Raw genomic sequence first — 26371 nt, 5'->3', positions numbered from 1 at the left:
TTCTCATAAGCCTCGGGGCGGCTTCCAACAAATAAATAACAATACAATACATAAAAAACTGGAAATATCCAGGCAATAATTTAAAACCAATAAATAAGTTAGTAATTAATTAAAATAACATTTAAATAAAAAGGTCTTGGCCTGGTGCCGAAAAACAAATAACGACAGCACCAGATGGAACACTTTGGGGAGTGCATTCCATAAGTGGGGCGCCACCGTAGAGAAAGCCCTCCTCTGGGTACTCATCCTCCTAATACCTTTCACGGAGGGTTCCCGGAGAAGGGCCTCTGCTGCCGATCTCAAGGGGTGGGAGGGCTAATATGGACGCAGGCACTCATTTAGATAACCAGGACCCAAGCCGTTTAGGGCTTTATAGGTGATAACCAGCACCTTGAACTGGGCCCGAACTTCGATGGGGAGCCAGTGAAGCTGACGGAGGACTGGGGTTATATGAGAACAATGCCCAGTCCCCGTCAGCAACCTGGCAGCTCTATTTTGCACCATCTGAAGTATCCAGACCATCTTCAAGGGCAGCCCCACGTAGAGTGCGTTACAGACGTCTAATCAGGAAGTAACCAGTTCATGCATCACTGTCGCTAGGCAGTCATCCTCCAGGTAGGGAAACAGCTGATAGATTAGCCGAAGCTGATGGGAAGTGCTCCTCGCCACCGCTGACACTTGAATTTCCAAAGTCAGCTCCAGGTTGAGGAGCACTCCCAAGCTGCAGACCCTGTCCTTCAGAGGGAGTGCTACCCCATTCAGGACAAGGTCCAGGTCCCCCACTCCGAAGCCCGAATCGCCCACCAACAGGACCTCCGCCTTGTCTGGCTTGAGCTTCAGTTTAAGCTCAATCCAGAGCTTTCACAGCCATTCATTGCAACTGGGAAAACCATAGCCTTGACTGTGTGCACGTTTGTTGGCAGGTGATGTCTCTGCTTCTTCGTATGCTGTGTAGATTTGCCATAGCTTTCCTCCCCAGGAGCAAGCATCTTTTAATTTCTTGGCTGCAGTCCCCGTCTGCGGTTGTCGTGCCCAAAGTCCCGACAGAGACAGCACCTCACGAGGAGGTCTTGTGCTTAGGACCCTGTACCCAAAAGCCAACTGCGCAACCTAGCTTGGGGGTGGCTGAGCAGATAGCTGCACCTCCCACTGACTCCCTGCCCATTGACCAAACACCCGAGCCCACATCAAAGCAAGAGAGACCCGAGGGAAAAGACACTACGAGTTCTGCTCAGAAGGAGTCAGAGCCAGCTGTCCTTCCTCCTACTGATGCTGAACTTCCTGAACATGACACAGGAGATGCAGGGGGCGTAATAGACTTTTCTGTAGCAACCAATCGTAGAATTCTTAGAAGATACGAGCAAAGGCAGAGCTTGTTACACCAGAGGGAAGAAAGGTGTGACCAGGAGGGCTAGTCCCATGTGGGCTCGTGGGCTCCGGGAGAGACACCATTAGAGGATTAACATCTGCATTCCAAAGACCTCAACAGAAAAGCTCATCTATAGAGTTGTAAATCTTGTAGACAAGTAGCAATAAAGGACTTTAGTTTTATTGCTCGTGAACCTGTGGGTTGTTTACATGTTGCGTAGCACCCCGACAGTGGCGATCTTGGAGCCCAGGAAAATAAAATCTGTCACTACCTCCATTTCTTCCCCATCTATTTTTCAGGAAGTGAGAGGACCGGATGCCATGATCTTAGTTTTCTTAATATTTTCTTTATCTACATAATACTTATTAAATGTAAGCATTTAACTTTGCTGTGTTCTTAGGAGGGTTAAAGACAGCTCTTATCAAAGCTGCAATAGCACTACTTTTAGCAGATTTGAAAGTAAGATTTAATTGAACAGCAGCCATACTTCGCAAGAGATGCATCATTGTTAGAGCTGGGGATGTAAGGTGCATTCTACAGCAACGCATAATAAATAAAGTGCTTTCTCCAGTAGCTTGGTGAGGAAGGAGATGGAGCAGGTCATGGGGAATAGCTCCTCAAAAGTATGCATAGTCAAATAATAGGGTTTAAAAAGCCCTTTAAAAGCAACTAGGATGATTGATTAGTTCAGAGTAACACTGCATAGAAAGCATGGTTAGTGGATCAAACTGGATCTTAAGAAACAGGCAACAGTGACACTACATCAGTCTGATTAGAAGGACTGGATTTACACGCAGCATTGCAAAACTGCTGGAGTGAATTTTTCTACCTAGGCTTTGTGTGGTGAAAGCCCTGGGGAAGCAGGCAACCATATGGGTTGGAGACCTTCCTTTTGCACTTAGCTCGTTTCAACCTTGACTCAGTTCCCCCTAAATCTCATCATAAGTGAACATATATCTGAAGCTGGGGTAGAGTATCTTGCACAGATAACATGGGATGTTAACACTGAAGTGATGCTTCTGCTATCCCATTCTCTCATGCTTTGCTACACATTCTGCCATGCAAGAATGCATCACACGGTTTCTTTGTTCTGCCAGATAAAGTTCTCTCATAGTAAATATGAATGGCAGTTTCCATGAGCACATGTGCAATTTCTGTTGTTTAAAAGCTTTCCTGAATGGAGGCAAAATAAGCAATATGGCTTTCTCCAAGGTGTATGAAATTTTAACTTTTTGTGAAACAGCCTTTAACCTTTCTTGAGTCCTGAAATTGAGATGTCTTACTTTTAAGGTAGCAGGCAAAAGATTAACCTAGTGTTTATTCAATATCAACCTTTGTGTTCCCTGCACTGCAAGATGCAATGGTGCTGGATGATTTACCTGTTCTAATTTTTGCAACTTTCTTTGAAATTCTTGATAAAAGTTAAGAAATTGTTGTTTGAAATAAGTAAAAACTTCAGAGTTTTCAGCAGAGAATTAGTTTGTCAAGACTCCAGACTCACAATTACCATCCCCATGCTGAAAAATGGACAGAGACAACTAGAACTAGATGATTGGCGGTCAAGAAAATAGCTGTCACACTAAAGCAGGAGTAGGAAACTTGGAACCCTTTAGAAGTTGTTGGATACCAACCCTCATCAGCTGCAGCTAGCATGGCCAGTGTCCAAGGATGATGAGAATTGTAATCCCAACAACTTTAGAAGAGTTATAGGTTCCATACCCCTAGATAGTTTCAGAGAGGATCCCAAGGAAGCCACCTTCCTCCTCCTCCACTTTCCTACAAGAAAACTGCTTGCATCCTAATACTCAAAATGCCCAAAGCCACTGCAGCTCTCATGCTAAACCATGGACAATAGGGAACATTTGGGTCCTATTGAATTCCCAGATAAGTGCTTGATACCATATGTACCTTTCCCTGCATGGTTTAAGAACAATCAGACTCCACACCAGTGCTGGACCAGGAAGTTTGCACAGGTGCTCCTGGGAGCAAGTCTGGCCCAAGCTGTAACTGCATGTCCACATAATTTGTCAACATGGCCATTTGGTGTCTGAGCTGCAGCTTTGTGTGGCTGGCCTGAATCTGCCTCCTGGCTCCATCCTTAGACAGCAGGTAAAATAAGCATTAGGAGTTCTTTTCCTTGCTCCATTTCTCCACCTATGACTTCCTAAAATGACATGCTTACGTGGCAATCTCATATCCCCTTTCTTATCTGCTTGTACCCAAGCTGAAGACAAAAGTGAATGATTCCAGAAAATTCTTGTGTGTGTGATTTTTAGTTCCCCCGACTCCCCACCACGTTTCCAGGAAGGCTTATTTCAAAGGCTCTTAAAGCTGCTTATCAAAACTCTTGAGAGTTCACTTTTGTTCTTGAAGTTCCTTTTTTGTTCCTTTATGTCCTTTTTTAAAGTGAAATTTAAATGATGCTTCTTTCTGCAAATACTTTCCAAATAAATTCTTGTTTAAGTGTTTAGTTCATTAGTTCATTGACTTTCCTACTCCTGATTTAGGATATTTGTTCCTCTGTTCCTTTAGTGTCTTACTCTACACTAATTTCACTAGGATATCCCTGAATGTGAGGCTGCTTTTGTCGCTACAAGAATCTTTGTGCAAAATGAATGACATTTACAGCCCACTGTTTGCTCATAATTCCCAATTTTTTATTATTATTTTTAAATCAAGTTAGAGCTCTTACGGTGAAGAAGTTGCATTTTATGAGTACTTGATGTGCAATATCTTATCCTGGGAGAAATGTGATACTTTCCACAGATGGCACATTTATTGCTGCTGTGGCCTTTGTGTGGAATGCGGTTGCACAAGCATCCAGGGCACTTAAAAGACTTGGCTGTACTGTGTAATAAATGGTAACATGGCCATACCTGCTGAGATCAGGCTCTTGCTGAGCTGTACAGTTAGTAAGCCTTGCTGATTTATGCCAGAGCTAAATCTAGCGCTAGTGTGGAAGTTGTAAGATTTCTATACATTCACAGTTTCCTGTCTTTAAAAAGATGATGTTTGTTTTCCCATTATGTTTGTTTATTTGTTATGTTTATGTCTTGTTTTCTTAAAACAAACCCAAAGCAGCTTACAAGATTCTCTCTTGCTGCTCTCAAGCTTATCCCCACAACAACAACCCTATGAGGGAGGTTGAGCTGCTAGTCTGTGACTGCTCCAAAGTCTCCCAGTTGGTTCCCTGGTTTTTTATGTTGCTTAGTATGGATAGTGAGCCATTATGTCATTTAAAAAAAACGAAACCTATCCAACCTTCTAATAGCAAGATGCAATCTTAAAGGCATAGCTAGCAGCAAAGCATTTTTCTCATTTATTCAAAAGGAGACTCTGGGACTCAGTATGGATTGCGATCTAAGCAGGCAGGATTTAGTTATAGTTATGGTCAAAAATGATCCATTCAAATTTTGTCAACATAAATTTCCACTGTGGGGGGCCCAATCCAGACAAGAACTGCAGTGGGATAGGGGAAGATGAAAGCTCCCCTCCCATATTCCCTAGCATCTCAATGTAAATCAAACTCCTTCTGGTTGTTTTGTCTTAAAAGTTGGGGAGGTCACGACTGCTAGCATCATCTTTGAAAAATTGTATGTTAATGGGTGGGCCTGGGTTCAGGTATGAGGATTCTGTCTGTTCTCTAGACTAAACACATACAGCTTTTCAATAATCGCTCATAAGAGTTTGGTTTCCAAACCCCTCACCATCCTGGTTGAGCTTCTTACAAATGTAGCAGAACCTTCAGTCCTTTCAAATGGCAGAGAGTGAGATTTTGCGGACCAGAAATAATGCATCCTTAGCATTTGGTTTCATTGTGAAAATCTGCCCATTTCACTGAGGTTGGACGGTTCTGTAGTGTCTTAGGCTGATTTGGCAGCTCTTTTTACCTTATATTTTAAATCACTTTTCTTCTTTTCTTTTAAATAGCTATACAAATATGACTAAGTTATGCATCCAAAACTGCTTCACCTATTTATAATACTTTTCTGTTATCAGTAACATCTGACTGCCTTGTTTAACTGTTGTAATACGGTAACAGTGGTTTTCCTGAGGTGGATTGGAAGGAACGCAAACCTCCATGATGTATGAACTTAATACAAGTGAAAATATTGTGGTTAAAATGCCTGCTTGTACAAATCAGACAATAACCACAATAGTAAGCTATGTTTGACCAGATTAGAAGATGAAGAAAAAGCTGGAAACAAAAATAAATATTTGACTCCATAAATGGAATTCAGAAGCTCTGGATTTTCACAGCCTGGGTGGTAAACTTGATCTTTAAACAGAAATATTTAATGTTTGTTGGAGAAAAGCCTCCTGGGCATTCTTCAAAACATGGGATGGTCAGGAAAACAGGGTGGTTCACAAGAGGCAGGGTGGATGTAGCAATGTAGCTGATACGGTGTTCAGATTGTTTTCCCAGCTAGCGCCTTCAGTAGCCAGATTTGAGAACGGAAGTCATTTTCATGAGTTAGGATAAACTGACAGGTAGAAAATGTAGCATTAATTCCAAAATATTAAGAATGTTCCCAGAAAATGATGCATAATATAATTTTGTTGGCTACAAGTAACATAAATGTTGAGGTAATGTTTTGGAAATGGAATTGCTTAATATTGACACTGAAACATCTCTTGGCTGCATTTGCTTGATGTTAGGGAAATCCAACTCACATGGCTTTCGATATCTGTGCATTTAACCTATGGATTCTGCAGCAGCATTTTGTATCTTCTGAATTACAGTTCTGTGGACTTGTAAGCTGTTTTGATTATTTCCATGATTGAGAAAGTTATTGGAAAACATGCTTATATATGCAACTCGAAAAAATGCTTTTTGTGTGAACACTGCTCATTACTGCCTGGGCATTTTAGTTAGCTACTATATATACCAGCATGTTAGGCGGCTTGCATATAAAACAGGGTTGATATTTTGGGCTGTTTTTCTGGTGTTTGTCCTATGTCAGACCTATAAGATGACCTCTGATTTTTGCTTTGCTATTTTCAGTTTCAAGGCTCTTACGCTGGCTCTTGGATGCTGGTATATATGGGCATTTGTCAAGTGGAAGCTTCTAGACTCTCCTGACATCCTGTTACTGCGTTCTAGCTAATGAGTCATGTTACGTCTCCAATTTACAGGCTGAAGGTGGTCCACTTGGGTGCTGGCTGGGGGAAGTTGGGGGGATGGCTGGTGCCAACCCTGTGGATAGGCACAGTGGGGGCAGGCATGGGAAGAGGAGGTCCGTGCAGGCAGCACTGTGTCTCTGCAAAGACAGCTGCGCGGGGAACGCTCCCCTTTCTAGCTGCTGCCGCAGCTGGCCCAAAAGGGTGTGCAGCACCCCAAGGAGGGCCGGGTGGGCAATGAACTCGGGACTGAGCCTGCGGCAGTGTGCAGAGCTCACAACACAATGCAGGACGTGGTCCCCCACTGCCGGTAAGAAGTTTTTTTAAACGATCATTAGTAAAAGCGACCGTCTAAACACAACTATCTCTATTATCTATCCTTTAAAAAATGATATGATAAAAATTTTTCACCTGGTGTATAAGACACGCTGACCCCTATTTTTACCTGACTTTTTTCTCTTTCAAGAGTTGTCTTATACACCAGTATATATGGTAAAGGTGCAAAATGCTGGCAAAAGTAACATCAATTGTGGTAGATTGTGTGTGTGTGTGTGTGTGTGTGTGTGTGTGTGTGTGTACTTTTCCAAAGGGAGAATTCTTTCAAAGAACAGCTAGAGTGAAATTTGCAGGGCACTCTGGGAAACACAGATGGAACAGATTAAACAAAATCTGTATATACCATAAGCAGAACTATTTCTACTACTGCCCCAGGTACCACCAGTGTGTCGTTTACTTTTTCTCAGGCTTCAGTGATGTTGACGTCTCTGAGTTTCAGCAGCAATATGTAATCCCTCTTCAGCACTAAGCATATTTTACAACAACAAGGAAGATCCAAGCTTGTATGATTTATTGTTGCATTGAATGTAAATTGTCTAGCTAGTAAAGAAAAGGAAGCTCAGGCAAAGCCAGAGTAGCCTTGGAGCTGTAGATTCAGGTTCCCTCCCTTTTTTTAGTGTGAAAAACATAATTTGTGGCCAGATGTCCCATATCTAATTTTGGCTGATGGGAGACTGTATTTTTCCTGGGGTCATGGCTGATAACAAAGACCTCTTGATAACTGAAACTATTTTTTCCTGCATTGGAGATTATTAAAAAGAAAAAAAAGGGGGGGAATCTCCAAGGACAATAAGCTGACACAAAGTCATCATTCCCCATGAAACCAGATAGCGTGTGACACTGCATTTCCTCACCCAAGTGCCCGCTTGTTTATACAGGTGCCTATAAAGGAATGTGAGAATTTTAGCTTAACCAACAAAAGCTGATAAGCTAATGGCCCTTTCTCTTTTGAGGCAGCAGCATCTCTATCACCCTTCACCATTAAAATCACGATTCCCCTTTCCCCCAGTCCCTTGGGCACTATCTGCCATGGCAAATGAGAATGTACATTCTTGGAATGCTCTGCACTACTGATTCTGGATTAAACAATTCTTCCTTTTATGAGGGACCTGTGTTCCCTGCCCCCCAAGGCAATACATAAGGGCTGTTTTGTGCCTGTTTAATGAAAAATGCTTCCCAAATAAATAGCATCCCATATTTAGGTTTACATTTTTAACGAAGAATGAAAAGCTTGCATCAGTTCAGGCCATTTCAATAAAGCAACATGAAAGCTCGAATACCTATCTGAGCCACTGTTTGATTGAGTGCAGTGAGCTCATGTTAGGGAACACTGTTTAAGGCTTAAATGTTAGGGGAAAGCTTTCATCACTAATGGATGAAATTGACATTTTACAACCTTGTATGAAATGGCAAGCTCAGATGTTACTGTAGTTCAAGTTTTATGCCCTCCAGCTTACTCACGTAAATAATACCAGATAACAGTGTGTATGGAAGGCATAGCAACGCTTGCAGGGGGCCCCATAGATAATTTTGTGCAGGTGAGCTGACATGAATTTATCCTCACTGCAAACAGCCACTGTTCATTTTCCATAGACTTGCCTGTCACTTGGTAAATCTGTGACTGGACAAGCAGGTAAACCTGCTCCTTCCATGTTCAGGAGCAAGTCTTTATCCTCAAGATTCCTGTGTTGTATTTTGTTAAACAAAGAATTTAATAAAAAAGAAATATTAATGTCAGGATGTAAGCATTTCTTGCATTCCATTTGCCTGCTCTGTGTGTGGTCGAGGCAGATGTACTGTCAGTACATAATTATTCTGTGGATTGGCAGTGCTGATCTTGAAATTTGATCCTGCTTATTAAAAGTTAATACTTAGTTCCAATGCAGTTCTTTCAGAACTTGTACCTAGAGGTGGCTATGGAATTATGGAAACAGATGCTAATAAAGGCTTATCTATTCAGGACATTTCTGTTTTTGATGTGTGGGCATCTCTGGTATACACGAAATGCTAAAAAAGTACATTGGTTGCTATGTACACTAACAGCCTTCATTTTGTAGCAAACAATTCAGTTTTGGGTAGCACAATTTGAGGCAAGATTTGGATGCACAAGAGAATATCAGAAGGAAAGCTGTGGAGTAGATAAAAGTGTCTGAAAGGCAATTTGTTGAAGGCACTAGACATGTTGAGCTTCTAGAAGAAAATCTAAGGGAATGTCTTGACAGTTGTCAGCTGAGGGCTAGGGTTAATTGGTTAGGATTAATTGTTGCTACATCTTTTGAGATTAGGAAGATATTCATTTATTGTTTAAATATAGGGAAAGGTAGATTTGGATCATACATAAGAACAGGAAAATTAGAAGACATTTTGCACCTGACATTGATAAGTAGACAGATTTATTTAGGGAGTCCTGTTTGTATACACTATTCCATTTTTGAGAAATCAGTTGAACCAAATTGGGGGTGCACACTCAAAATGAATCATGCCACCAAGCAGATAGGCAGAAATCTAAATTTTCAATTCTATGTTCATTAACTCTAACTTTTAAAAAAAATGTAAGTTAAGAAATATTGAAAACTAGAAAGTTAGAACAGGAAAATGAACACATGTAGAATCAGGAGCTGGTCATTTTCATACCTTCTTTCTTTGCTAAGTTCATCAGTTTCTCATCCTTGAAGATAGTTCAGTAATTTATACCAGACATGTAAGAATCATGGATCATACTGGAATCCCTGAAGGCCTAATAAAGCCTTTGGCATATGTGTGAAACTCCTACAGTATTTTATTAACTGAGGCTATTCAGCTGTTTCAGCATGGAGAGCTAACATAGACTAATAAACCATGGAATGAGAATGAGTGAAGTGTTAAGTTAAGCATAACTTGCATTAAGAACCAGTGTGGTGCACTGGTTAAGGGTGTTGCACTGGGACTCAGAAGATCTGTGTTTTATTCCCCATTCAGCTATTACGCTCCCTTGGTGATTGAGCCTGTTGCTGATTCCATGCTAACTCACCATACAGAGTTGTTGTTGTGAATATAAAATGGAGAAAAAGAGAAGCTTGTAAGCCACCTTTAGTTTCTCTCAAAAGTAAGCAAAGCAGGATATAAATTAATTGAAATCCAAATATGATGCAATTCCTAAAAACAGTTTACAGATAACTTGCTACAACTCATATTAATAGTTCAGCGGGTTTTTTTGGATGTATGTGTGTTATGTTTAGTATTTACGTGTGTACTTAGTAGTATATTTCGTATATTACAGATACACTTTTTTTTTAAAGGCATATATGGAAGGATATCTTATGACACAGATGGCAAAATGAAAGTGGAGAAAGCTTTCTTAACAAACATTAGAAGGGCTGTCTATTTGTAGCCATTTCATGCTTTGAGTCCCTGATTTCTATGAATAAGACCTTTAGTAGGAGTAGGAAACTTTCTTTTCTCACCAAATACACATATCAGAAATGTTTGAAGAATTTCAGATCTCTAGTATAACCTCATTCAAGCTGCTGTATTGTTATATCTCTGGATAGGGATATAAATGGTACGATACAATGCACTGTATTTCATTTATATCACTGTGTAGTCTTCCAGAACACTCGGAGAAGTTTGCCTGGGTCTCTGTAGCAGTTTCCATCTGTTCGATGACTAGGATAAAACTTACTTGCCTTTAACAATGCTATTAGAATTTTGGGTATTTTTGACATTCTCTGCTCTTCCATAAGTTTACTTCCAAGTTACTAGTTGTGGGAGAGGCTTTTTACACAAGCCAGGGTTCTGTAATGAGTGATCATTCATCCTTTAATCTGACAAGCTGACAGAATTTAACTGAAATCCTAATTGTACATCCAAATCAAAGAAACACAACATTGATGAGCCTTTTTGAACAGCAGTAGAAATGCAGTAGTTGGTGTCTTCAAGCAAACTGAAAGACTGTAACCTGTGGACTGAAACTCCACATTCTGTTCTATATAAATCAAATTGGGTTTCCATTCTGCCCTTGCTATTTTTACTTTTTGTCATCAGATGTTGTTATTTCTGTGTTTATCTGGAAAATATTAACATTTAGGAAATATTTCCTCCTTCTGAAAAGTTGCATTTTCCCTTAAATGCCTGAAAAGTAATTGTGAAATAGTTTTATGGAGGTGTTTGGCAACAGAAGACCATTTTCTCCCTTTTGGGCAAAGGGTATATTATAAACAGTAATCTGATAGGGTGAAGGATATATACTCCTGGAACAGAAAATAATCAGATCCAATAGAAAAATGTAATTGGTTAAACAGGACAAGAACTAGTAGGTAACAGCATTCCTTCCTTGTAAAGAAGATTTCCTTAGAGATTTGATAACTGAAATTATTTTCTTGGATACTTAGCAGATTGCATTCCTCTGCAAAAAGCAGAGTTGCCTGTAGGCTTTCCAGGGTCTCTTGTGATCTTTCAGACTTCTCTTTTAACTTAACGTTCCATTAGAAATCACCAACCCAAATTGCTTTAGAATATGTTTAAGCCCTTTGAAACATTCATTGGATCCATTAATTGGTTCTTCAGTGGAAGGGAAAAGGTTTTTTGTTGTTTTAAAGTGGGCTTTTTTGTGACCACTGGGTTGTGGAGGCTCGTGGTCCATAATCATGTTGTTCCCCCATCCCCTGCAGAAGTCAGATGCTTGGAGGGGAGTAACACAAAGCTCTTTTCTCAGCAATCAGTGTGTTGCCAACCTTTCAAACTTCACCTTACCTTAACGATGTTACACGCAGCAATGTCATATTTTTTTTAATTTTTAAGGGGATATTTAATTTTATTGTGACTATTCCATAACTGCTATTTTATCAATAAATTTCCCTCCATGATTAACCTTTAGGATCAAGTACAATAAAAGGCAGGTGACACCTTTCAGTCTCCTTGCAAGTCTTAAGATGATGATGATGATGATGATGATGATGATTAATACATTTTATACTGCCCATAGCCAAAGCTCTCTGGGCAGTTTACAGCAATAATAATAGATTCATACAATCAAGTCGCCCATCCCAATTCTGACCAGGCCTGACCCTGCTTAGCTTCCAAGATTAGGCAGGATCAGGCACTCTTAGGTCTGATTCAGACTTTATGGGAGTGGATATAATTGCCTTAGCCATAACATGCTGCCTAGAGCAGTGTGGTGGTAAATTTGGAAGTGCACAACTCCATCCAGTCTAGGTAGCCACATTCCCAAGGAAAGAGCAAAAGTCCAGGCAGCCCTGTTGATCCATATGGGAAAGGGTTCTAGCAGTTAACTGTTAGTCTTAAGATAAATAATGGCTAGGTGTAAGCAAACAAAGCCAAAGCTTGATACAGACAAGATGGAGGTGTGGTTGGTTGGAAAAAATATTTTTTTCTTCTGATAAATGTATAACCTGTTTGGATAGTAGGGAGTGGGAAGGAAGGTACACTTGAATCTGAACAGTGGGGCTTCCAGATGTCCAGGTGGTGACAATGGCCATGAGTGCCCTTAATCAGTTTAGCCTGGTGTGCTACCTGGACCCTTTCCAGGACAAGGAGATTCCTGGAATCTGGCTATGCCCCCATGTGGCTTGGTTCAATCCAGGTTGGATTCCTAAGTGCTGAAAAATTACAACTGATCCAGAATACAGATTATTAATTGCAAACAGTATAGAGATGACCTAACACATAACTAGTTTCACTGGCTCTCCCTGGACACCATTTAGATAGTTATTTTGACCATTAAAGCCTAAAGAGAATGTAATCAGGATATCTTCAGGGCACCTTTCTCCCTTGTGTAACTGTCTTATTGCTCAAATCATCACCAAGCTTTGCTTGGAGCACTGCTGTCCTCTGATAGCCAGTGAATTTCTGCATAAGGCAGGGCATTCACAGGGGCGGCACTGACACCCTTCATAGTCCCTTCTAGGAAAGACTTCCCTGGCTTTCTCATTATTAGGATGATGAAGTATCTTGAAGTTACTGCTTCAAAGCAGTTAAACTGAATGTATTGCTGTTTTGGCTGCTTCATGTTGCCTTTTCATTTTCTGTGCATGTTTTGGTGTTCTTTTATTATAATTTTTAATAGCTTGTTCTGTGTAGCTGTTGTTTACTTTGTGGATTCCTAAAGGGAAGACAGGTGGAATAGAAATGTTTTAAAATAAGATAATTATAGTAACTTTTGGTCTCTCTTACGATTTCAAACATTGTGTTTTTCAGATTGAAGAAGGCAGCAAAGCTGCGGCGGTTGACAAGTTGCTGGCTGGGGATGAAATCATCAGCATCAACAATGTTGGCCTCTCTGGGTTCAGGCAAGAGGCCATCTGCCTGGTGAAAGGTTCACACAAGATGCTGAAACTTGCTGTCAAAAGGTATGTTTGCAAGTCTCAAAGGCAAGAATGAGAACCATGTCCTGCTTGATATAGTTGATGATAAACACTTGTACAAGTCTCTGATTCTTCATTTTGCACATTCCTGTACGTTTCTTGGCAGAAAAGGTCTCAGCTAAATTAACTTGGTGCCTTTTCATTGACTGACTTCATTTTTAAAAGACTTTTTAAAAAATGACATCACATTTCCTCCAGCTCTGTATGTCACTGAATGATTACTTCCTGACAACAAATACACATTCCAGCAGACTGGGAAAGCTGACAGCTTTGCAGACTTGTTCTGTAGCACTTCTTGGTGCAAAAAAATCTATGGGGTAAAAAGCTGGCATGTGCATTTGCAAACCACAATAGGTCACAATGAGACGGTCATGAGACATCACCAGTTGGCCTAAAATTCAGATGTGTACATATCTCTGCAAATTCCTCCAGCCATGTGATTTAAAGGAGTGCCCAAACTGCCACGGTGGCTTATATATCACAGCTGTCTTGCAGTAGACTAGAGTGACATAGTTAAAAGAGGCCAGAAGCTTAGATGGCCATATTGAACAGGTCCTAAGAATGCCTACTCTTCTTCAGTTACTGGCTGCTATCAGGTTAATGAGATTCCATCATCATTAACCTGATCCCTGTAGCTTTCTGGCTTAGCTTTTTTTTTTTTTTTTTAGCAAGAATGGGGAATTATATTTGGTGCAGGGACCAGCTTCCCTCTTGAATTCTGCCCTCCTCTACAAAGTGTTCTCAGCCAGCATTTCTTTTGGGGTGGTGCTCATCAGAGGCCTCTGCAGCTGAATGGGTCAACTGGGGACATAGCTGGCTCATAGGCTGGAGAGTCCCCATCCCTATTCTGTAGCTCATCCATATTTATTTTATTTATTTTTCTATTTATATCCTGCCTTTTTCCTACAAAGAGCTCAAGGCAGCTTACATCTTCTCCTCCTCCATCTTATCCCCACAGCCTTGTGTGAGAGAGGATCACTAGGTTCTCCACACCTGATGCTTGTCCACGAACCTAGTAAAAATTGGATTGGATATTTGCATTGTTTTTAAAGAATCATAACCCTTTACCTCATATGCCAGTCACAGCCATTTCTGGACCACTATAATTTAACCACAGTGGTGCAGCCAGGGGTAACCTCAAGACTGAATTATCATAATGCACTGAGGTGTGGCTACGTTGGGACTCCAGTTAGAAGACCGAGCCCAAATCTGACAAGTTCTCCTAGTATACCCTTAGTAAGAGAACTTCACTGGCTGCCCATCAGCTGCTGGGCTCCATTCAGGAACGTGGTGTTAACATGTGGAGCCTTAAACAATTTGGCACTGGTAACCTTCGGGATTATCTCACACCTTTTATCCTTGCCTGGTTTCTGCAATGCCATGTGCTGCCCAAGTTTGTTTATTTATTTATTTAAAACATTTCTATGCTGCCCCCATCGCAACAAAGCCTCGGGGCGGCTCACAAAGAATACATAAAACATACATAAATAATAATAATATAACAATTAAAAGAAGAAAAACAACAACAACATTTAAAAACCCCCAGTGCATTCTCGGCTAAAAATTTTAAAATCCTAATTAATACAATAATTTAGCAAATAAAATAAGTTTTAAATAAAAAGGTCTTAGCCTGGCGCCAAAAAACAATGATAAACAAATAATAAGTTCATCTCACGTTCGCGCTTGCAATAGAATATTCAGTGTTTGGGCACCCACCCACTTCGCCAACTGATATTAGAGAGGCCCCTGCAGCTGGTATTCAGCCATCTTAAAGCTCCTCCTTTTACTGAAGCTTTCCCTGAAGTGTGAGCCAGCAAGTGGAATCCCATAAGGTTTGCAGCACAGAGTAGAGCGAGCAGTTGTGTTGCTGAATGATGGTATGATATCATTTTTCATTATTATATGTATTATTGGTTTTATGCCATTGTGTTTATGTTCACCGCTTTGATACTTTTTGTAGAAAAACCTGAATAGTAAGAAATAAACAAAATCCCTGAAGCAGCTTTTTATTGTCAGTGATTTTGGATAACAGCTTGGAGAACACACCAGGTATTACAACTGATGCCACACACTAGAACTTTTCAGCTGCTCTAATGGTGGCATTATTTTATTTATTTATTTATTAAAACATTTTTATGCCGCCCCATTCGCCGAAGCCTCAGGGCGGCTCACATCATTAAGTTAAAGTAATTATAATATAAATTTATGTTCATTATGAACAGCTGACAAATAAAGTGGATCTAACATGCTGTGATACATTCGGAATCTGTGCACAACATGTTATTTACAAATACTAATCAGAGCTTTGCCACATTGGAGAAATTGTCAGCTACCTAGACATTCATTTTTAGCAGACTCATGTCTTCATAAATGGAATTTAGTTTCTAAGCATTATCAGTTTCACACTTTGGAAAATTACATCTCATGAACCCCAGCTCCTTTAAAGGAGCCTTTACAATGTACAAACTTGGTACTGGGATGGGATTTGATCTGGATGGATGTCATGTTGCTTATTATTTGTGCCACTCACATTTACAAACATTAATTTATAAGCTTGTTCATGCTTTGTAACAATAATAAGAGAAGAGTTATACAGTTTTCTAGGAATATGTCTCATGGAACTTAATGATACTTGTTTTTCAGTAGATATACATAGGATTCAGCAGTTCAAATCATTGTACATGGTGACATATTAGTGTCTCATGTTTTCATCAAGATAAAAATTTTAAAAGCAGCCTTTAAATAATGCTGTAATTTTTAAAGATGTGGATAGGAGCAAGAAATAAAGCAAGCTGAGAGCACAACCAGATGGCACTAAAATACATAATTTGAAGTTTCAGGGAGTTCTTCCAAAAGGTTATATAGTCCAGGAATGAATAAATTACAACAAATATTCATCTGGACCATATTATACTCATATCTGTTTGATCCTGGACTGGCTTCTAGTTTGGAAAGAAAATAGTATATCATCTGCACTTGAACAGATGGATAAATCTCCATGCTCTGTTTATTTGAGGCCTGTTAAGTGTGCAGGCATTCCATAGTGCAGCTCATAGGTTCAGAAGATCTAACTGGCTTCCTTTTAGACATCCAGCCATTTTCTTTACAAAGGTATTGGTATTGGTCATCTCTGTATATTTCCATAAATTTCTGTCTAGTTAATAGTAGTCTTTCCTTGCTTGCAAAATAGCCTAGGCCAGTGGTGGCGAACCTACGGCACACGTGCCACAGCGGGCAGGCAGAGCCCTCTCTGTTGGCATGTGAGCCAAGTCGTGCCAGCATCGCCCCAGCAGCCGAGCATCGGATAACAGCGCACATAGGGCCATGCACATGCTTGAAAAGGAATAGCGGCACCAGGCAATGATGTCACAAGCCACAAATCATTAACCGCGATTCGTCTGAGCTTTCGCATGACTGGTCAGTGCGCTGCCAAGGATATGCTTGGACTGTGTGTGAGTTGTTTTTCTGATCCAAAGCCTCAGTTTTCAGGTTTTATAGCAGTGTTGGCACGTTGTGATAAATAAGTGGGTTTTGGGTTGCAGTTTGGGTACTCGGTCTTTAAAAGGTTCGCCATCACTGTCCTAGGCTGATCTCCTCTGGAGTCTGATGCCATTGATGCTATATGCAGTGACAGTGAAGATGTCAGATTCCTTGCTGGCACAATTAGGGAAGGCATTGAAAATAATTCTGCCAGTATAATGATGGCAATATATAAATTCATGGTGAAGCCACATTTATTGTACTCTGGGCATTCCATCTTTAAAAAAACAATTGGAGAACTGCAAAGGGTGCAGAGCAGCAACCAAAACATGCTTCATTAGATAAAGGCTAAAGCACCTGGAAGTTCTTACGTTCAATAAAAGACAGTTAGAAGAAGTTTTGAAAGAGGAGAGGTAGGCAACTTGCTGCAATCCAGATGTTTGAAATTACATTTCCCAGCAGTTTCCCCAGCATTACCACTGGTTGGAATTATGACAACTGTATTTCAACATATCTAGTGGACTAAATCTGGAAGATTGCTCACCCCTATGATGGAGGCTGATACTATGAGACATAATGTACAGAAAATGGAGATGGGTTTCTCTTCCTTCCTCTGTTAATACTGGAGATCACCCAGTTAAATTTACAAAAGTAAATATAACGTAGAGCATATTATACTCCACATTTCTTCTTGCAAGGGAACCCCAAATGGCTTATAAGGCTCTTCTCTCTTCCATTTTATCCTCACAGCAACAACCCTGTGAGGTAGCTTGGGCTAAGGGTGCATGACAGGCCAAGAATTACCCTGTGAGCGACCCTGAGTAGGGACTCGAACCCAGCTCTTCTGGATCCCTTTCCAACACTCTGACCGGTACTCTACAGTTGTACTGTTAGTCATCTCCAGCGAGCAAGCTACCGCCGCCTCCCTGTCCTCACAATCGCACCAGTCTCCCCCCCCCCCCTCAGCGCACCCATGGTTCTCCTCTTGGCCACCCATGTTTAAGACGCACCTCCATTTTTAAGTAAATGTTTTTAAGAAAAAGTAGCATCTTATACACGGAAAAATATGGTATATTAGGCTGCATTAATAGAAGTATCACCTCCAAATCATGTGAAGTAATAGTTCCCCTATAGAATGCACTAGTCAGACCTCATCTGGAGTACTGTGTCTAGTTCTGGGCACCATAGTTTAAAAAAGATGCAGAGAAGCTAGAAAGGGTTCAGAGGAAGACAACAAGGAGGATCCAGGGTCTGGAAATAAAGACCTATGAAGAGAAAACTGGCCATGTTCAGCCTTGAGAAGACTGATAGTACTGTTCAAGTACTTAAAAGGCTGTCACAAAGAGAAAGGACAAGATCTCTGCTCAATCATCCCAGAGTGCAGGACATAGAATAACAGACTTAAGTTACAGGAAATCAGTTTCTGGCTAGATATCAGCAGAAAATTCCTCAGTAAGACAATGGAACCAATTACCTAGGAAGGTTGTGGGCTTTTCCACAGTAGAGTCATTCAAGATGCAACTGGCCAGACATCTGAATGGGATGGTGTAACTTAGTGCCCTGCACTAGCAGGGGGTTGGACCCGATGACCTCCTAGGTCCCTTTCAGTTCTGTGATTCTGAACCCCAATTCTATGCAATTCCCTGCCTTGGGAGGCCAGGACAGGCATCTACACTGAGCTGTCGTCAGCACCTGTTAAAGCTTTTCTTGGAAACCTTTTTGCTGACTAGCTTTTGCTTTTAACATGCCATTGATTTTGTGTGTTTTAATGATTTTTTATTCTTTTGTATTTGTATAACTTTGTACTGTTTACCACTCCAAACTTTGCTTGGTTGTGGAACAGTGTACAAATATTGTAAACAAAAATATTTCAAAAAAGGCAATGTACCTTCAGAATAGACATCAAATACTCTTTGTTTGGGAGAATGTTTTCTTTTGTGAATGTAGTAATACAAAAAGTATCCTGAAAATACTGTGCACTTTTGTAAAACAGAGGTAACATCACCAATAAAAGGATGGAAGAAGGATTTTTAATGAACCTTAAAGGCTGCAATCCTGTATTCAATCTCCACTGAAGCTAGTGGGACTTGTTTTGAGTAGATTGCCCTGTAAGGATCTTCCATTTATGAAAAACCTGATGCCCTTCAGATCTGTTGTACTATAACCCCTATAATTCTATGGTAGTTACAGTGCAACGTATCTAGATTACACCAGGTTGGGAAGGTCTGATTTAGATAGTGTCCACCAATTCTGGAAGCCTAAATAAATAACATGTACACAACATTAATGAACTGGATCAGTAATAGTTATTTCCTTGAATAGATTGCTGTTCTTTTGAGCCTGGTGTGAGTAAAGGGTTTTCTGTTTAGGCTCTGCCTAGAAGTAAAAACACCTGCTCTGTAGACATGGATCAGTTATCAATTGTATTGACTCTATTAGAAGTGGTTAAATTTGCTGCTGCAACTCCAGTGTTGTTTTCTGTTTCAGGTAAACAATACTGTCAAGCCAGTTTGGCAATCATTATTATTATTGCTTAAAAGTAATTATACCTTCTTAAGAGCCTCTTCCTTCCCTTCTCAGCTTTTGTCTTTAAGATGAGACAATGGAAAGCAGATCTAGGACCATGTTCAATCATTTATTTCTAACATGGTCCAGGCCGCTATTTTACCACAAGCACAAAAGATGAACTAAAAGAAACAGGCAGGTGAGTCCTCCTTAGACTTGAAACCATGTGTATAACACATTTGCTGTAGTATTAAGGAATTGAGCATTTGGAAGACATTCTCGCAACCCTTTATTTGGTATACAGTTGGTAGACACAGAGGCTGAGACAATACAGTATCTGATTTCAGTTCCTATGCAGCTCAGGTAAGCTAGCAGGCCAGTCTGCAAATCTAGTAAAATTCATTAAATCCTCAACAGATCACTCCCAAAAATTTGAAATACTTAGCTACAGACTGTAAAAGAAACCAAGATATGCATACGGTCAAGATGTTACGCTTTCTGAAAATATTTCCCATCGAGTAGTTTCTGTCCATTGGTTCGTTTGTTCATTCATTCTCTCCACTCCTTCCATACTCGCATCCCATGGCCCTGCTCTCATGCAGATATACAGCCTCTACCTTCTGCTGTCTACATGAATTGCGTGGTTCTGCTTCCCGATAGGTAGTTGGTCCATCCTGGTGTTGCCACCATGATAGTATCCTATTGTCTGGCCAGGTCATTGAAATGGCTGAACAGTGAACAAAGCTAATAGGTGAGATGCCTTCTCTGCTTCAGCAGCTTCCTGGGCCAAGTCCAAGTCTGCCCAAGAATGGGCTGCTGCTGCCGCCACCATTTTCTCTCACATACTAGCTGCCTTTTGTAAAGACCATGTAGCTAACTTTCTGACCCAGACATGGTTATGTGCTCTGTTCCTGGAGCTGATGGGAGGAGTTGGGCAGAGAGCTCCTGATATATAGGGAAAAGGTCTGCCTGAGCACATGGTTTTTATGCAGAACATCCTGGCAGCCCTGGGAAAGATCCAGCAATACCAAACTATTGCTGGGATCTTGGCCTAACTGGTATAAGGCTGCTTTTTGTGCTCCTGTGTTGTGCTTTGCTGCACTGCTGAGGTCCAGAAGGGTGTAATCAGATGTGGGGCAATGAAAGCTGATTCCTTATCCTGGGGTGGAATATAAGAAACCTTGATAAGGTTGTAAGCAAATGTATAAGCCATCCTCTACTCCGTGAACTGTGTTGATGGCCTTTTGCTGAGGGACTGTATATAAATATACTAAATACATTATATGTATTATGTATTTATGTGACACACTGAACAGTCAAAGTGCTGCTTCACTCTCAGTAGTATGCACGCATGCCCAATGCACATGTGCAAACCCACGCAACGTAAATACATCCCTAACTAAATGGTTGGAGGGGGAGCCAGAACAGAAATAAAGCAAAACCTAACTTGATTCTCAAAACAATCTGTTTCAGCAATAAGGTCCAAACAGATCTTACAAGGGGATGTGTTGATGCCCTGTGGTAATGGGATGTGCTGGTAGTTTTGTCTTAGCTGTAGGCAACATTGTGGAAAATAATTCACTGTGCTTCACAGCACTGCATATGAAGAGTATTTAGGGCCTTCGTCATGTACTGTCTCCCAGTAATATTTGTCCTATTATTCTCAGGGCTGTAGGGTTGTTTTGGGACATGCATACAAACCCACGAGGAGTTGGGCTTCTGAGGCCTGGAACTTAAGGTCTCTTGCAGGTTCCCAGACTGTTCTATCTGATCACTGAGGCTTTGTTAAGCCGAAGTAGCTTGCCAGGCACCCTTTGCTTGATTACCTGCCCAGGTGCAGCTTGTGTCATCCAAACTCTTGCAACATGGCTTGTTTGAAGGGGAAACAATCCTCAAAGAAGCAAACAACAGGCTATTGTTTACGCTGTGGTGATTGTGAGTCCTCAGTGGGTTGTGTCCTTTCAACATTTGAATATTTGCATGCAGGCATTTTGGGATGGGCATGTTGACTTTGGGTTGAATATATGCATAGATGTTTTAAATGAAAGTTTTGTGCAGTGCTGACCTTCCTTTTTTCCACTTCCTTGGGATGCTAATTGAATGCCAGTGTATTTGAGGAACAAATATACACTGTAAACAATAGAGGTTTCTATTTTATTAACTGGGTCCATGTGTGTTTTTAAAAAAAATATATGGAGTCAACACGATCGATTTCTGTGATTTTATGAATGCTAGATATCGTTTGCTTTGTTTGATAGTGTTGTAGGAAATATTACTCATATAAAGAGTAAGCGACCTTTTATTATTTTGGAGCCTTTCAGCATAATAGGAATGGATGCTATTATGTTTCATTTGTGTTTATAGTTATATTAAAGCTAGATAAAAGGTAAGCCAATATAATCTGGGTAATTGTAGGCTGTGTTAATCAGGCAGACAACTAATTTGATATTTGATTGTGGATCCTGAACTGGTGCAAATTGCAAGTAGTGGATCCTGAACTGGTGCAAATTGAATCATATAAAGGATTTTCAGAGAGCTTCTATCCTTCAGTTGTTGTGTTGTTATGTCTCATTATTTTATATTGAATAGAAATGCCTTTAACTTTTGCATTTAATCAGCTAAGTTTTTTCTTTAGTTTTCCTTTCCTTTTCTTCTTTCCTTTCCTCCTCTCCCTGTCTCTTTAGAACAGTTATGGCAATTTATGCTTTTCTTCTAATAGGGTTACAGTAATAATTGTACCCAAGGTGGTGCTAGGTAATGAAAAGATCTGGGTCTCAGGCCCACAGAACAGAAGAAATGCACAAATTTTCATATGCTAATTCTCATATGATCTAAAGTCTGCATATGTATCTTTGTTGGATCTGGCCACCTAAAGACACCCCTCTTTGGAAAAGGGGTATATGGACAAAGGAAGGGAAGGCATTTGATTTCAGGAGAAGATGAACTGGCAGAGAAAAGTCAAGGGCAGTGACCAGAGTAGAAGGTGAGACAAAGGCCTGTTAATCTGGCAGGGTTGGATGCAGCAGACATAAATAACTCTTCTGCACTTTTACTTCAGTCAGTGCCCATGGACAGCAGGTAGGTGGGGGAGATGGCCTTCCAAGATTGAGGCTACTCTCCCTCGTGAGCTGCACCATTGTAGTCCAACCCTTCTGAACTGCACCATGGATATTCTGCTTAGAAGTTCTGGTGGGGTGTTACTCCTGCTCATTTCTGTCACTTTTGTGCATTTCTGCCATTGCAGCTGGCCACAGCACCCTTGTTTATTGGTATGTATATGAAAAATACATCAAATACAGTGGAAGAGAGCCAATGAAGAGCTGGTGCAATAGTAACAGGTGTCCATCTGAGAACTGAATGACCCAGTTTGCAGTTTCCTTTAACACCCTAGTGCTTGCAGTTGCCTCGGTTCAGACATGGGGCAGTAGCCAATGCTAGCAGTTCACGACTACTCAACGTGTGCTGTGGAAAATGAATGCTAATGCAACTGGGTGCAACCCTGGGAACTAGCCCAAATTAGCTTTTCCAGGACAGGACAGAAGAGCTTTCTTCCCCAGGTATTCATTCATGCTAGTATTCATTCCCGCAGCAGCATTTGATACTGCTCATGGACTTTTGCTAAATAGCCTCGGTTTAGGTATGGCAACGTCAGACATTTGAATGGAAGTGCTTACTGTAAAAACAAGGCTGCTGTGTTTTAGAAGGCCTTTAGCTGTGCATACCTGGGAAGTAAACAACCATTGTTTGCCAGTCATACCACCACAATAATTTTTATTCGTTTTCCTTTTTAAAGGGAAATCATACCTTTACTAGTAGTGGTGGAAAAAACCAGTCTTGTAAGTTTTGAGGTAGCAGGAATATTTTGTTTCCTTTTCTCTTTGTTCTGTTAAAGTAACTTTCCTTTATGAGGGGCCTTTTAGCAAAAAACAAAAAGGAGGCCAACAAGACTTCACTATTTTTGCATGACCATTTCATTCAATTTCTTGTGAACTTTTCATGATTTCCATATGCAAGCATTTTGCTTGCTATTGTTTGTAATGAAGACTGCATTTAGCATGAAACAGACTGAAGTGTTACAAGCTTAGAGGAAATAACTGTGGTACATTAGGACCAAAGAAGATGAGGTGCCATTTGTGGAATTGTTAATTGCATAAATGCCTTTAATAAAAGTACCATGTACTGTTGGGGGTGGCATCACATCCAGATCAAGGTTATGGTATGGAAGAGGGGGTATTTTAACCCTTCCACCCTGGTCTGCAACCTATTGGGGGATGCTGTTGCTGTTTGCATTGGAAGAAAAACTCACATTTGTGCTACTATGAAGACTGGGTTATTTCATCTTATAGAACAAGTGGCAGTTCAGAGTGCTTTCTCTTGGTGGGAAAAGCATGTGAATGTGACACATGCTGTGAGCTATGTTTGTGAGTCATTTTATTGAAGTAGGAAGTGCATCATACTAGAAAGATTTTTTTTTTTTAAACTTAACCTCTTAAATGTGGTTACATCATATTTACCTAGAGGAAGTAAATGGGATTGTCAGAGTTAGCAAACATGAAATCAGCCCTAATGCTAGTCTGTCTTTGATGCTTTTCTATTCATCTGTACATGCTTTCAGGGTATGAATAGGTATCATATATATGTCAGAAGAGCAGAAGAACAGGTTTTTATAATCATGGGGAAAAAGACAAATTTCAAGAGAGGCAAAGACTTCAGATCATTGTTTTGGTTTTGGGATTTAACTGTATGATTAAATATAGTTCTTAGATAACTTGAGTTAATTTGGCCTTTTTCCAAAATGATGCAGTTACTCCATGAAAAAACAAGCACCATTTGAATTCCATTCTACTTGAAGAAAAAATGGTTTTCTCCCCTGTCATATGCTTTGACATAGTCATTCCAAAGATGCCTGTGAAGAATGCAAGGCCTACTAAAGAAATCCCAAACAGAAGGCAATCAGAGCTAGGCAAATGAGGCAGTCTTCCGAGATACCTGCAGAGTGGGACTCCACAGCACCACCTTGGTGGTGGCAGCAGCCCCTTATTTTTGGCTTGGCTTGGCTTGGCTTGGCGTTGATGGTGGTGTCCACTCACTTGCTGCAAGTTATACAGCAGGTAAAATCAGGACTGTGTCTCCCCGTCGCAGTCCTCATCGATTTTTCCTTGTTGCATCAGCTCTTCCCCATGGGAATGTGACTGGTCTAGCCTGCAATTCAGAATCTGTATAGCAAGCTTGGGATTTGAGGGGTGCATGCATGAAGCTAAATTTAAAGGTTCGGCTGGGGCTCAAAGAGATTAGTTTATAACAGAAGTTATGCAATGCAGTCCAGTGATATATCCCAGTTGTAGGCTGGGGCCCAGACTGGGGTTAGAGTTGGGAGTACAGTATTCCAGTGGTGCTATCCCTATGTTCTAGATTGTGCTGCAACCAGGAGTCTCACCCACAATATCACAGCAATGACATCCATTACTAATTTCCCTGCATTGTAGATAGGGAATCAGACTGATTCCCTGTCTGTATTTATCAGATAAAATAGCCCACTCTGTGCTTGGATCCAGTTATCTACCCTACATTGCAAGCAGGCTTGGAGGCTGAAAGAAAAGTATGCAACTAGGCTGCATTACATTCTAGTGCAATTTCCTCTTTGCTGCAGGATGGGTACTGGGTTAAAGTTGAGTCTGGTTTGAGTTTCTTGCCAAAAGTCACCCATTCAGAATATTTCTTTCAGGTTTATCCTTCTATCCCCAAATCCAGGCCTTTGTATAGTAACTCTGACAAATGTAGTAATGTTAAAGAAATTAAAGTAGAAGAAATCAATGGCCCAGGAGACTTGTGGTGTCCCATGAACTACTTTAATCCTATTTGGGAACTCACTGTGGGTGACCTAGGGGGCCACCAAACACATTGTACTGACCTTAAGGTATAACCAGAAAGTCAGCAGCTGAATAATTGAAACTTGCTGGAAAATAGATAAAACAGCAACAAGGCTTTAAAAGGTGTGTGGGGAGCGGCTCTTTGCCCTGACTTTCTGCCCTGGCTCTCATCCAGGTAGGTACAGGTTTTGCTCACTAGGAAGCAGGTTGGGCACCTCAGATTCAAAGCAGGCTGTCACTATATATGCTAAAATCTGTTATTCTTTTGTAGTATCAGTGGGTGATTGTGAATGGTGGTCCCATCTCAGTGAATGCTGAACCTGTAAGTGTCTGCCTCTTTGTGGGTTTGTGGAGCTAGGGACCTCGTGTGTTGCCAGACTCCAGGCCAGAACTCCCAGAGTCAGGGTGAGAGTTCAAATGAAACCTTTTATTGCAGCAATTCTGCTAATGAGCAAGTAGCTTCCACAGAAACAATGAAGAACCACAGAAACAGTAAGCGATACAGTCCTGTGCCAGAAGGTCTGCTCAGGAAGAGGTTAAGCAGGGTGCAAAGATGCAGAGTGTAGCTCATCCAGTCAGTCTCACATTACCCCTGTTTCCTTGAAGGCAGGAAGCTTCCCAGCCCTGCAAGGGGTTGCTTAGTTTCCAGTGTGAGGGCTACTGGAAACCATACAGACTTACCTATAAGGACATGTTTTTAAGGATTAACAATCGGGAAGCTGGGCCTGGCTGGGAAACCTGCCCATCAGCCAGTGGTTGTGGCTGCCTGGGCATTTCTGTCCTCCGCTCTGCTGATGGCAGACTAAAGCAGACCCCCAGGACCACCCTCTGTCACTGAACCCTCCTGCTGCAGCCATGTTGCCAGAGAGGATGAGACCTCCAGGATGAAGGTTGACTCTTTCAGTGGGGGAGGATTGCCCATATCATTCTCCAGCACCACCCCAGGCACAGGCAGTGGGAATCCTGGAACAAGTGGTTATCCACAGGTAGGCCTGCTCGCCATCTGTATCCATCTATCAGAAGTTGAAGCTCACTCTGGACTGGGGCAACATCTCACATCCAGTATGAGAGGCGGAATGGCGAGGTGTACCAGTTACTGAGAAGCAACTTATGTTCTGCTTGTGGGTTCTTGAAAGCCACGGTTTGCTGTGTGACTAGAATGCTGGACTGGATGGAACATTCGTCTGCTCTCGCAAGGATGTTTCAGTGTTCTGTCCATCATGAAGTGGGTTTCACACAGATTATTTCTATGCATCTGGAGCAGCCCCAACAACACAACACAACACAACACAACAGAATTCCCAGTCAGTAGCCCTGCTGAATTCCCA

General features: G+C 41.1%; 1 protein-coding gene across 1 annotated transcript in view; it reads left to right on the top strand.

Moving 5' to 3' along the window:
* The window catches only part of SHROOM2 (shroom family member 2), a 146454-nt gene that overhangs the window by 41959 nt on the left and 78124 nt on the right, over window positions 1-26371 (top strand). The window contains exon 2 of the mRNA XM_044432382.1: window positions 13022-13173. Within this exon, the coding sequence (XP_044288317.1) occupies window positions 13022-13173 (152 nt within the window). The remainder of the gene's footprint in view (window positions 1-13021; window positions 13174-26371) is intronic.

Source organism: Varanus komodoensis, unplaced genomic scaffold, assembly GCF_004798865.1.
Source record: "Varanus komodoensis strain SLA01 unplaced genomic scaffold, ASM479886v1 scaffold1, whole genome shotgun sequence".
Taxonomy (NCBI): Eukaryota; Metazoa; Chordata; class Lepidosauria; order Squamata; family Varanidae; genus Varanus; species Varanus komodoensis.
The sequence above is the reverse complement of the archived record's forward strand: the minus strand, read 5'-3'. Positions and strand labels throughout refer to the sequence as shown.